The sequence below is a fragment of the Ananas comosus genome, unplaced genomic scaffold, assembly GCF_001540865.1.
Source record: "Ananas comosus cultivar F153 unplaced genomic scaffold, ASM154086v1, whole genome shotgun sequence".
Taxonomy (NCBI): Eukaryota; Viridiplantae; Streptophyta; class Magnoliopsida; order Poales; family Bromeliaceae; genus Ananas; species Ananas comosus.
This window is the reverse complement of record NW_017890530.1, coordinates 18186-31324: the sequence shown is the minus strand read 5'-3', so window position 1 is coordinate 31324 and position 13139 is coordinate 18186. Positions and strand designations below refer to the sequence as shown.

At 34.0% G+C, this 13139-nt stretch overlaps 1 protein-coding gene across 1 annotated transcript; it reads left to right on the top strand.

The window, feature by feature from the left end:
• The first annotated feature begins 5376 nt into the window (after positions 1-5376).
• LOC109703807 lies at positions 5377-8932 on the top strand. Its single transcript, XM_020224522.1, has 3 exons — positions 5377-6406; positions 6512-8808; positions 8897-8932. Exons 1-3 carry the CDS (start codon positions 5377-5379, stop codon positions 8930-8932), a joined length of 3363 nt encoding a protein of 1120 aa, XP_020080111.1.
• Positions 8933-13139: the final 4207 nt, after the last annotated feature.

The window sequence follows — 13139 nt, the reverse complement described above, 5'->3', positions numbered from 1 at the left end:
TTGCAACTGGGGTTTTCTCAGATAGGTAAGATAGGTGCATATTTCTCACTGTGTGTATAGCGTGAGCATTTACATAAAATACTTATAGAAAAAATGTTCGAATACACTTGATGCTCAATTCATAAAAAACTATACTTTCCTTTACAACCCCACAGTTTATAGCCTGGTTTAACTTAAAAGTTTTTTGTAAATTAGTTTTTTTTCAACATTAGGCTAATGCTTTCTAAAATACTAAGCGTTAAATAGTGGAAGGCAAAATTAAAAAATGCTTTTACATATTAAGAGTTGGTAAAAAATAAACTCTTAAGTCATATAATATATATTTTATTACAATATTAGTAATATATATTCTCATAATTAAGCAATTTAATAAATAAAAAAAAATTATAAATTTATGAGGAAAAAAACAAGCGGTTTCCTCGCAAAGGTTTTATTATTATATAATAAATTGTGTATTTTGATGCTGAATCAATTTTTTGTTTATATTATATTATGTATTTGTTCTTTTGGGCACTAAATCATTCTACTATTTTTTTTAAATTTTTAATCCTGGAATAAGTGTGCCGTTACTGTTTTGTCAGCAAATTGGTGTGTCTGTTATGAAATGTATAATTCACAGCCATTTTTCTATAAGAAATCCTACCACTAGGTCTGTTATTAACCATGTAACTAGGTCTGTTATTAACTATGTAATGTTACTTTTTCATCTGTGTAATTCTCAAGCATATTTTGCCTCATGAGCAATGGTGTGGTCGAAAATTGCGCTAAAAAATTAGGTGGTTGCGTCGTAATATACCTATACTGCCTGAGCCTTCATATTTTAGTAATATAATAATTTTTAGAAATAATAATTCAAACGGCATTTTAACTTACTTCTTCATTTTGCCTTCTCTAAACATTGCCTTATATTTGACCCTCTTTTAAAAAATAGATGTGAAATTGTATACTTTCACAATTAACCAAGTTTACATTTAGATGTTGTTTCCATGAATGCTTACAGCTAATAAATATATTAGCTCTATTAAATTCTTTGGTGCCAAATAATATTGTCGTTCCTGCTTCAGCAACAAGCAAATTTTCTAATTTACATATATTAATAATCGGAATTATTGTATTTTATTTGCCGCATATGTTATCTTTTTCCGGGAAACTTTTCTCCCTCCTTTTTAGAGTTGGGTTGATACTTAGTTAATTTCCGTTGTTATATTTTCTTTTGCTTTTCCCAGCCTTACTTACGGACCGCATCGGAATTATTGTATTTTATTTCGCTCATATATTATCTTTTTCCAGCAATTTTTTCTCTCTCCTTTTTAGGGTTGTGTTGATACTTAGTTGACTTCGGAATTTCCGTTTGTTATATTTTCTTTTACCTTCTCCCGGTCTTGTGGGGCGCTAAAATAAACATAGAAAACATATAGTTAAGCTTACCTTCTATAATAAAAAAAAAATTGTCGCATGTGTTTCTTATCTCTGGGAAACTTTTCTCTCTCCTTTTTTAGAGCTGGGTTGATACTTAGTTAACTTCGGTTGTTATATTTTCTTTTGCTTTTCGCCGGCCTTACTTATGGGCCGCATCGGAATTATTGTATTTTATTTCGCTTATATATTATCTTTTTTCAGTGATTTTTTCTCTCTCCTTTTTAGATTGGGTTGATACTCAGTTGACTTCGGAATTTTCGGTTTTTATATTTTCTTTTCCTTCTCCCGGCCTTACTTCTGGGGCGATAAAATAAATATAGAAAACATATAGTTAAGCTGACCTTCTATAATAAAAAAAATGACGCATGTGTTTCTTATCTCCGGGAAGCTTTTCTCTCTCATTTTTAGGCGTGTGCTTAATAAACTTTAAAATTTCCAGCTGCTATATTTTCTTTTACCTTTTCCCAGTATTAGTTATAGGCCGGTAAAATAAACGTAGGAAACATATAGTTAAACTGACAACCTATTATAAAAAAAAGGGTTTTACGTTACCTATATGTTGTTTTTCGAATTAGTATATCTTAGATTTGCATAATGCATTTATACTTTTCAACGCTAAATGATTCTGGTGTCTTTATTTGTTTTATTTTTTTATGCTGAATATAGCGTCGCTTTTTTTGGAATCAAGCAATACTTACTTTTGTAGGGTATGTGGTTTTCGTGAATTTTGTTCCCCAAAACAAATAACATAAAAAAAAAGTATTTTCGTATCTCCGGTAAATTTTTCAGTAGCAAATAATTTGATTGGATCTATTTCTGCAACAATTATTTGTATTTGTTATTTGTTATATTTTTATTATATTGTATTATTATATTGTATATATTCAGATTATACAGTTATAATGTTCGTCGACGAATAATTCTATTACCTCTATCATGTTTTACAATGTTAAACAATTACGCTGTTTCTACTTTTACAGCAAGCAGCTCCAACTGTTATAAACTGGCCGGTTCTCGAGCAACCTGTTATGAATTGCCTCATTCCTAAGTTGTATTTCCTTTCAAGATCAGCCTTATTGGTGAGTTATTTATTTATAAACTTTAAACTCTTGGGTTTTGCCGTCTCTATTTTTTTTTGGCGCTTTTCCTCTCAACCCTTTAGTGTTACTACAATTACGCTGTTTCTACTTTGCCATCGAGCAGCTCCAGTTGTTATAAACTAGCTAGCTGGCCGGTTCTCAAGCTGCTTCACCCGTGCTGAATTGGCTCATTCCTAAGTTGTCCTTTCCTTCATAACCAACCCTATCGGTGAGTCATTTATTTATAAACTTTAAACTCTTGGTTTTTGCAGGCCACAAGCTATGTTTTCTACATGCCTTTACACTGTTAGCCACACAGCTTTTCTTCCCCTTTTTAATTTGCAAATAAATTGTTATAAATTATTTGCATGTCCGTTGCATGTTGGATGCATAGATTATATCTTGATTTTTTTGGACACTATTATACTGTGTGTTTAGATGATGCACTCATAATGTGCAGCACCGGATAATTCTATTATCTCTTCCAAGTTTTTTAGTATTAAACAACTATGCCGTGTTTTCAGTTTACACTTTCAAGTTTAATAATGACTGGGTTATGGTTTAGAGATTTAATATAAGTCTTCTATCTTTTATACTTTCTCCCAGAATCTAGCAGATATTTAGATGTAATTCATGAGCCAACATTTTTAATCCGAACCCTTTACATAAACCTTATATACATAAAATGTAACGCATTTTTTAAAATTCCTTAGGAAATGGAAAGAGTTGGACGCTAAGGTTATTGGTAAATGTTTTACACTTTAAAGCTTAATAATTAATAATTAATAATAATTAATGGGTTACAATTTGGACTTTTAATATAAGTCTTTTATCTTTTATGGTATCGCCCGGATTCTATCGGATATCTAGATGTAGTTCATGAGCCGACATTTTTAATCAGACACTTTTACATAAATCTTATATACATCAAATATAACACATTTTTTCCCAGCGTTACTTTGGAAAGGGGAGGGGTTATTTGGTGATTGGAAGTTAAATATTACATCAGATATCGCCCAGTTCTTTGTCGGTAAATTTTCTTTATAAATTTAAGTTTTTCATAAACCATCGAAAATGATTCGATAAAGTTGGTGGTAAAATTTAAGCGTATGGCCAGTTACACCGGTAGTATAGTTGTCGCTTTGCTAACAAAGAGCTAAATATTATATCGAATATCACACGGTTCTTGGTTGGTGAATTTTATTTATAAATTTAATAAAGGGAAAAAATTTAGTTGTTATTTTAGGATAATTCAAAAAACAGGGGAAAAACAAAAAAAAAAAATTGGTGGGTGGGAGAGGAGAGAGATTGAGGATAAGGGAAAGGGAAAAACAGGTTCACCTCGAGCCCTGCAAATGCAGCGAGGCTTCAAAGTATATAAATTTAAAGATGTTTCTTGAACGAATAAATAGATTTTTTCGTTTAGAATTCAAAATTAATATACATATACATTTGAAAACCTTTGATTCGTCTTAACTTTTTCCCCTATTCGGGAGAGGCCAAAATTCGAAATACTTTTCTCCGACTGGCTTTAAGGGCGGATAAGTTTGCCAGTAATAGCAGAGCGGTATATTTGAAAGAACAAAATAGTGAATTATTATAGAGAACCGAATTAGCTAACAGCTTTTAACTCTAGAGGTTTATTGGGAAAATAGGTTTGAGCATAGAAAACTGCGCAATTTGAATTGAAAACAAAATAATGAGCTTAAATTCCATCTGAACATTTAAATTTGTAATTAGAACTCAAATTCCAAATTAAATCATTATTGAAAAAATTAAATGTTAATCGAAAATTTATATTTGAATTGACATTCCAACTTAAAATTTAAATTTAAAATTCGAATTCCACTTAACAATTTGAATTTGTAGTTGGGACCGTTTGAGTTCAGCATTCAATTTGATGTTCTCAGCTGTAGTTTCTTCTCGACCAGACGTGGGCTCATGAGGGTCGAGCGGTCGCCGAGTGCAAGTCACGTACACATAAGGGAGAGAGAGGAAGAGAGAGAGGGAAAGAGAGGGGGGGGGACAGAGAAATGTTAGTTGGAAAACATCTAAAAAGCATCAAGCAGCAGTTGTGTAGTTCATCGTGTAGTTCTCTTCTCTGGGTTATTTGGTCACTTCAAAAAGTTATTCAGCTATTGGTAAAGTTCTCCAACAGTTTCGGTTTCTGCGTCCTACAAGTTTCTTAAAGGAAACTTTTTGATACTACTTTGCTTCATACATTAGTTTGCAGTGCTTACAAATGCATACTTTTCCCACTCTCACCTCTTGATAGTTGTTAAATTCTTATTTATTTACAACAGGCTTCGATTTTGGTTCTTGCATTCGCGTAACGCTGTAAATTTCGCTTTGTTCTTAAATGGATACTGCATCAATTAGCCGGGAGAATAGGAAACGGCGGAAAGTTATTCTTAGTCGCCGGAGAAATAAGGGAGTTATTCAATCTCTTGAATATACGCAGCCAACAAATATAGACTCAACTTTCGTAGACTCTACAATTTCGCCGGGTCCTCATCTAATTCTGCCGCATTTTTCTAATCAATCGTATCTTGGTTTACCGCAATATGAGTGCCAATCATGCGGAGCATTACTTTGGTATAATGAGAGAATTTATAAATCTCAGAACGAACAAGTACCGAGGTTTTCGATGTGCTGCCAAGAAGGCCGAGTCTATGTGCCGTTGCTGCGCGAAACACCTCATACATTAGAAATTTTGTTGGATTACCGAGTGGGGGGATTGTCTAGAAAATTTAGAGACAATATCAGAGCGTACAATTCTATGTTCGCATTTACCTCAATAGGCGCCAAAGTTGATACAGAAATTAATAAGAGACCAGGTCCATATGTATTTAGAATTAATGGCCAAAATCATCATATTATGGGTTCTCTTCTTCCAGCTGATGGACATCGTCCTAAATTTGCTCAACTTTATATTTATGATACTGAGAATGAGATCTCCAATAGAATACGAGCACTTGGCATTGACGATGGCATTGAGAAAATTAGTAGGAACATTGTGACTGATTTAATTAAAATGTTTGATGACCAGAATACAATTGTTAAAGCATTTAGAATGGCACGAGATCGTTTTGTACATAATGATTTTATGCCCATGAGGTTGCGATTAATTGGAGCACGTGGGGAAGTCTTGCAGCAATATAATTCTCCTTCTTGCGCTGAAATTGCTGGTCTGATAGTTGGTGACTTAGGCAGTGTAGATCGGCAACGTGATATTATTGTTGAGCATAAAACAGAAGGCTTAAAACGTATTAGTGATTTGCATCCTTCTTTTATGGCTATGCAATATCCTATTTTATTTCCCTATGGTGAAGATGGTTTTAGGCTTGGCATACGATGCAGGCAGACATCCCGCAGGAAAACAAATTCTCGGCAATGTGTTACAATGCGTGAGTTCTATGCTTATCGAATCCAAAATAGATTAAGGGAAGGGAAGACGTTGGTACGTGGAGGAAGACTTTTTCAGCAATATATTGTTGATGCTTTCGCCTGTATTGAAGAAGAAAGACTGCAATACATTAGAAGAAATCAGGCGAATCTTAGAACTGAAATATATAAGGGTATTAGAGATGCTGTTGTTGAAGGAGATGTAGATGGTAATGCTATTGGTAAGCGAATTATATTGCCTTCGAGTTTTACTGCGGGTCCTCGCTATATGGTTCAAAATTATCAAGATGCCATTGCTATCTGCAGGCACTCAGGGCCTCCCGATTTATTCATAACATTTACCTGCAATGCACAATGGCCTGAAATTAGAGATGCCCTGGAATTTATTAATGGCCAAAAAGGTGAAGATCGGCCTGATATTATTAGCAGGGTATTTAAGCTGAAATTGGAAGTTTTAATGGATGATATTAAAAAGAACCAATATTTCGGTAAATCAGTGGCTGGTATGTCGCTATACAATTTATGTTGGCCTCAACTTTACAATTAACTTTATCGTTTTCTTATCGCATTTGCACCATTAACTTTTCCCCTCTAACATTTGCCTGCAGAGTTATATACCGTTGAGTTTCAAAAGAGGGGCCTTCCTCACGTTCACATGCTGATATGGTTACATGCAGACCATAAATATCTTACAACCTCAGAGATAAATTCAATTATTTCTGCAGAAATACCTGATCAAATTAATAATCCAATCGGATATGCATCGGTTGCTAAATTTATGATACATGGTCCATGTGGATTAGCTAAACCAGGAGCCCCATGTATGATAAAAGGTCGCTGCTCAAAACATTTTCCGAAAGAATATATAAATGAAACGGTTATATCTGAGGATGGATTTCCTATTTACAGGAGAAGAAATAGCCATCTTCGTGTATTGAAAGCTGGTATTGAACTTGACAATAGATTTGTTGTTCCTCACAACTTGCAATTGGTTATTAAATATCAGGCTCATATTAATGTTGAGTGGTGTAATAAGTCAAGGCTAATAAAATACTTATTCAAGTACATCAATAAAGGCCCAGATAGATCTGCAGTGGTTTTAGAAAATAATGTCCATTATACTGATGGAACTCCTGGAAAGCAATACAAAAATATTGATGAAATCAAGCAATATTTAGATTGTAGATATTTATCAGCATATGAGGCGATTTGGAGATTGTTCCAATTTGATATCCACTTTAGGCATCCATCCGTCGAGCGTTTATCTGTTCACCTACCGATGATGAATAACATAACATATCATGGTGCTCAAAATTTAATTAATGTCCTCAATCGTCCGAATGTTGAGAAAACAATGTTTACGGAATGGATGCATACCAATCTCAATTATAATAATGCTCGACAATTAACATATGCTGAATTCCCAACTGAATGGGTTTGGCATTCAAGTGATAAATTTTGGTCGAGACGAAAACAAGGATACCGTATCGGCAGAATAGTTTACATTCATCCGAATGCAGGAGAGCTATACTTTTTACGCATGCTTTTAAATATAGTTAGAGGACCAAGAAGTTATGCAGAGATTAGAACTGTACACGGTGTCGTACATGAAACGTTTCGTGCTGCATGCGATGCCCTCGGTTTACTCGGTGATGATAAAGAATGGAGAGAGGCATTTGGAGAGGCTTCACAGTGGTCAGGCTCAGTTGAACTCAGACAATTATTTGCAACATTAGTGATTTACTGTGAAGTAGCAGATCCACTTAAATTATGGAATGAATATTGGGAATTAATGACAGATGATATATTATATAGGCTAAAGCGTGTTTTGGGTGTAGAAAATCTCCGAATACCTCAACTTGAACTTCAAAACCATGTCCTATTTGAGTTGGAAGTTATATTCAACAAAAATGGTAGTTCGCTTACACAATATAATCTGCCGATTCCAAATAGGTTGATTGTTGACGGATTAAATAATAAATTGCTCGCGGAAGAATTGGATTACAATAGAACCGAATTATTACAGGAATATTCAGAACTCTTTGATGGATTAAATAGTGAGCAGAAAATCATATATGATGCAGTCCTACATTCTGTATATCAAAATATCGGAGATCTTATATTTGTTTATGGTCATGGTGGGACGGGCAAAACATACCTTTGGAAAACTATAATTGCAAAATTACGTTCTGAAGGAAGAATAGTTTTAGCTGTTGCTTCCTCAGGTATTGCATCACTCTTATTGCCCGGGGGAAGGACTGCCCATTCAAGATTCAAAATTCCTATCAAACTTGATGATTGTTCTGTTTGTGAAATTAAGAAAGGCACGCACCTTGCAAATTTAATTGCACAAGCTTCTTTAATTATTTGGGACGAGGCTCCAATGAATCATAAAAATTGTTTTGAAGCTTTAGATAAATCCCTAAAAGATATTATGGTGACAGATGAACCAAATATTTGTAGTAAATTGTTTGGAGGAAAAACTATTATTTTGGGTGGAGACTTTAGGCAAATTCTTCCAGTTGTCGTTGGCGGAACTAAGCAAGATATTTTAAGCGCGTCGCTTACAAGATCATACATATGGAGTAAGTGTAAAATCTTCCGACTTTCTACGAACATGAGATTACTGCGGGGCTCAATAGATGGCACAATGGACACTTCTTTATTAGAATTTAGTCAATGGGTTCTTGATGTTGGTGATGGCAAAATAAATGCTGTGAAATTAGAAGGTGAAGAAGAACCAACTTGGATCAAAATTCCTGACGACCTGCTGATAAAAGTTAGCAAAAATGGTATCGAAACGATAGTTTCAGATATATATGATCATATTGAGGAAAACTACAATGACCCTAATTATCTGCGAGATAGAGCTATCATTACACCTAGGAATGAAGGTGTCGATGAGGTCAACAGCTACATACTCTCTTTGTTACAAACTGACGCCCAATTATATTTAAGCTCAGATTCAATATGTAGTTCATCAAAAAATGCAGAGGAGAATAATTTACTTTATCCGGTGGAATTTCTAAATTCTTTAACATTTAATGGAGTTCCGAATCATGAATTAGTTCTAAAAGTGGGAAGTCCAATTATGCTACTTCGTAACATCAACCAAAGTGCCGGTTTGTGTAATGGAACTCGATTAATTGTAACTCAACTAGCTCCTAGAGTTGTCGAAGCACAAATCTTTACGGGCAACCATATCGGTGAGAAGGTTTATATACCCCGCATAGTAATGAATGTAGTAGAATCTAAATGGCCATTTGTGCTAAAAAGGAGACAATTCCCGGTTCGCGTGTCTTATGCAATGACTATTAACAAAAGTCAAGGTCAAACATTGCAAAAAGTAGGCATTTATTTATCGCATCCTGTTTTTTCACACGGACAACTTTATGTGGCGATTTCTCGAGTTACTTCACGAAAAGGGTTAAGAATTCTTATCGAAAAAAAAGACAAAGAACCTGAGGGGTATACAAGAAATATAGTTTTTCGTGAAATATTTGAAGATTTAGAGTAATATAATCAGGTTTGCTTCATTTCTTTGAGAATTACAAAAAAATATATTGCATTATTTTTTCCATGATATTAATGTCTCTCTCCTGTTAATAAACAGATTCTTCATCCTACAATGGAAAATGTCCTTTTATCACAATTATCACTACACCAGCAACCTTGCAAAATCAAAGTTCGTATCTGCCGGATTTGGGAATCAACTACTCCATATTCAAAGGGAGATATTTTCAGTCTAGATTGTCTATTGGTAGATAAGGAGGTGCTAAATTTTTCCTCCAGCGTAACAATTTATACAATGTGTTCTCTATTTTTCTGCTGCATATTCTTTTGTCACATACTTTTTTTGGGGTACCAGGAGTTTTCGATGCAAGCAACGATACGCAAGCAAGACGCAGAAGACCTTAAATGCCGGATTACAGAAGGCAAGGTGTATGTAATAGAGAAATTTAGCGTAATTCCAACTAGGAAAAAATTTGTGGCTGTCGATCGTTATTACATGATTCAGTTAAGTAAGTCGACACAGTTTACTGAAGTTGAAGATGATTCAGAAGGAATGCCATTACACAGTTTTAATTTCTCAACGTTTTACGAAATTAATAAGAAACAACACAACGATTCCATTTTAACAGGTACCATTTGTTGCAAATATTATTTACTTTTACAAATACTTATGTATATCTAATAATTGCACGTGTTATGCTGCGCAGATATTGTTGGAAAAATTGCGGCTATCGGTGAAATAACCCACAGATATATTGGCCAATCACTTACTCCAATCAGAAATTTAGAGATAGAAGATTTTGAGTTAGTGATTCATATTTGCAAATCATCTTATTTCGACTAGCTTCATTACTGCTGCTGAATTAATATAATTTATTTTGCAGGAGAACCACTATGCCAGCGACGTTATGGGATAGATTTGCAACAGATTTTGACGAGGAGAATATTTACGAGGAAGAGAAGAGCACTCCTATAATCATAATTCTTGCTGGAATGACAGTTCGAACGTTTAAAGGTTACGAAATAAACATATAAGTTTAAATTAAAATGCTATTATTATATATAATATTGTTGACCTATTATTTCGGTTTTTTTTCAATACTTCAATATAGAGAAGGTACATTTATCGACATGCTCAGCATCGAAGATATATTTTAACCTCAAAATCCCTGAAGTTCTGGAATTTCTGAATAGGTTTGCCGCTGAGTAAAGTTTCCTTTAATTTTCCAACCTTTAATACATTTTATCGCTATACACATTTTTTGTTTAATGCAGGCAAGGCGAAGAACCTAACGCAATCCAACGCATAACTTATGGTGAACAAAAAATCATTTCTCCTCTAGAAGAAATGTGCCAAAATAGGAAAAATATTGCTGAGCTACTAAACCCAGACCTTTCTGATTCCGGGGTAAGTTTATAATCAGATAGCCATATAAAAATTTTACTGCTTTCACTGTTTGTCAGTATAATTTGTTTTCCCGCATTCTATCTGTGAATAGGATGTAAAGTTCACATGCGAAGCTAAAATTGTGGAAATCGATACATCCTATGGCTGGTGGTATAAAGCATGCCATAATTGTAAAGCAGCCGTGAAGGAATGTGATGATACATTCTGGTGTGCCCGTTGCAGTAACAACCATCAATCTCCTGTTCCATGGTGAAATTTACTATACCTTTAAAATATGAAACCCTGTGCCTGATTATTATACTGGCATTAATGTTTGCTTCTTTTAACTTTTACAAAATTAGGTATAAATTGAGCGCAGTAGTTGAAGACTCCAGCGGAGTAGCCAATTTTACCATATTCGGCCGATTGGCTCAAGATCTTATTCGTATACCTGCACAAATTTTAGCAGCAGCGCCTAATTCCGATAAATTTACACTTCCTGTGGTAATACAAACAATTATAAACCAAACACATATTTTCCAAATCGTGGCCGATTCACAAAGATTCAGAACAAGCACCCCATCCTTTAAAGTCCTTAAAATTTTTACAATCAACAATGATGCAAAAGGTAAAAGACAAAACAAAGATAATGTATTTATAAAATGTGAAGATCAGCCATACTCATCTACAAATAAAAAACAAGGTCAGCCAGAATATTTGGAGGAAATCTCTCCCACTCTAGCCACTTCTTCGAGGTTAATTTTTATATGTGTATATGTTTCTTATTGCGGAACATAAACTTTGAACATTTCCTATTGATGCCAAAATTGTTGGATTTATTTCTGTAACAGTTCGGCGCTACCATCTAATCAATTATGTGAAATCCCGCATAGCTCAACACAATCGTCCAATCAAGAATGTGAAATTCTGCATAAGAAAAGACGTCGTCTTACGTACAACCCTTTTTTTCCCCCCAATTACTTATATACCTTTAGAAAAACCATGTCTTTTTACATTACAACCTATTTCTGGTACACGGCTAAAGTTGAAATCCTGTTGAATTACTATTTTCGCAAGATATTGTTCGATAACTGTAGAGCATATTAGAGTTATTTTTTAAAACAAAGTTGGGATTGGACGACTTTTTTTGTAACATGTAGAGAGTGTATAACCAATCAATACTGATCAGATCTTTTCGAGCATCTTTTTTTCCCCCCACAGGAGCTTCATTTGATACTTGCCTAGAAATACTAACATTATATAAATAACTTTGCAGTTCGTATAATCTTGGTGAAGACTCTGCAGGCAAATAGTCAAGGTTTATCTGTAAATATATGCCGCTCTCCAATTGCATGGATCAGCAAACCTATGTTGTATTAAATATAGTATGTTTATTCTGGACAATATTTATAGTCCAATACTATTATGTACTTTCAATGTTATGTGAATCCTCGCTCAGTTACTATATTTTGGCTGTATTCTTTGTGGAATCTTTAATCACCCAGGTAAACTATGTTTTCCAGACACCAATCTTTATGCTGCTCGATTGGTTCAGCTCCTAGGCATCCAAGTTTCAGCATGAATCTACCTAAACTTGCTATACTCTATACCTGTAATCATTAAAGCAATAGATTTTCCTAAACTTTATGTCGAAACAGACTATTTGCTTTTCCTACGTATCTCAAAGAGACCAAATTGTATAAGTTGATTCGAATACGATATACCTCGAATTCCTTAATATGAATTCCAAGTTCTCAAAACTATTTTATACAGAAGACCCTAATTGCTTACTTAAATCCTAAATTATTTAGTTGAATTTGAAAGTACCGATTTAGAATTATCCAGTTAAATTGTGTTACATGAAAATAACATCAAACTCATTTCGAGTGCTTTCTATAAATTCCCTAACCGAATCTTTTTATTTTTTTGTTTTAACAAATCCTTCAGTTTAATTCCATATCAGATAGTTATGATTAGATGTGGGGTATATAATCTTAATTAATTGGAATAGATATAATAACTGGGTTTAAACATTGTAGCCCGGTGATTTTAACACAACGAGTTATTATTACAAGCGGATCAAATCGTTACAATCAGATCGTTACATTTAGTATCTGGATAGGGAGGCCTCCGTGTTCCTAAACCGTTAGATGATCGACTCCAGTAAACTTGATCTAGCATATTTGAAGTATATAGAAAATAAATTTTATGACTTCTTGATATCATTCACCTAACAATCGAAAGGACTCAATTGTAATCTTTTAATTATTATTAAAAATTATTTAGATAATATTACAAATATTTCCCGCTGCGAGGCGCGGTCCTTTCCAGTAAAT

Coding starts and splice junctions, on each gene's coding strand:
- LOC109703807 (XM_020224522.1), top strand. CDS start 5,377: ATGGGTTCTCTTCTTCCAGCTGATGGACATCGTCCTAAATTTGCTCAA. Junction 6,407..6,511: donor TTTCGGTAAATCAGTGGCTG/GTATGTCGCTAT, acceptor ATTTGCCTGCAG/AGTTATATACCGTTGAGTTT. Junction 8,809..8,896: donor GGAATGAAGGTGTCGATGAG/GTCAACAGCTAC, acceptor CAAAAAATGCAG/AGGAGAATAATTTACTTTAT.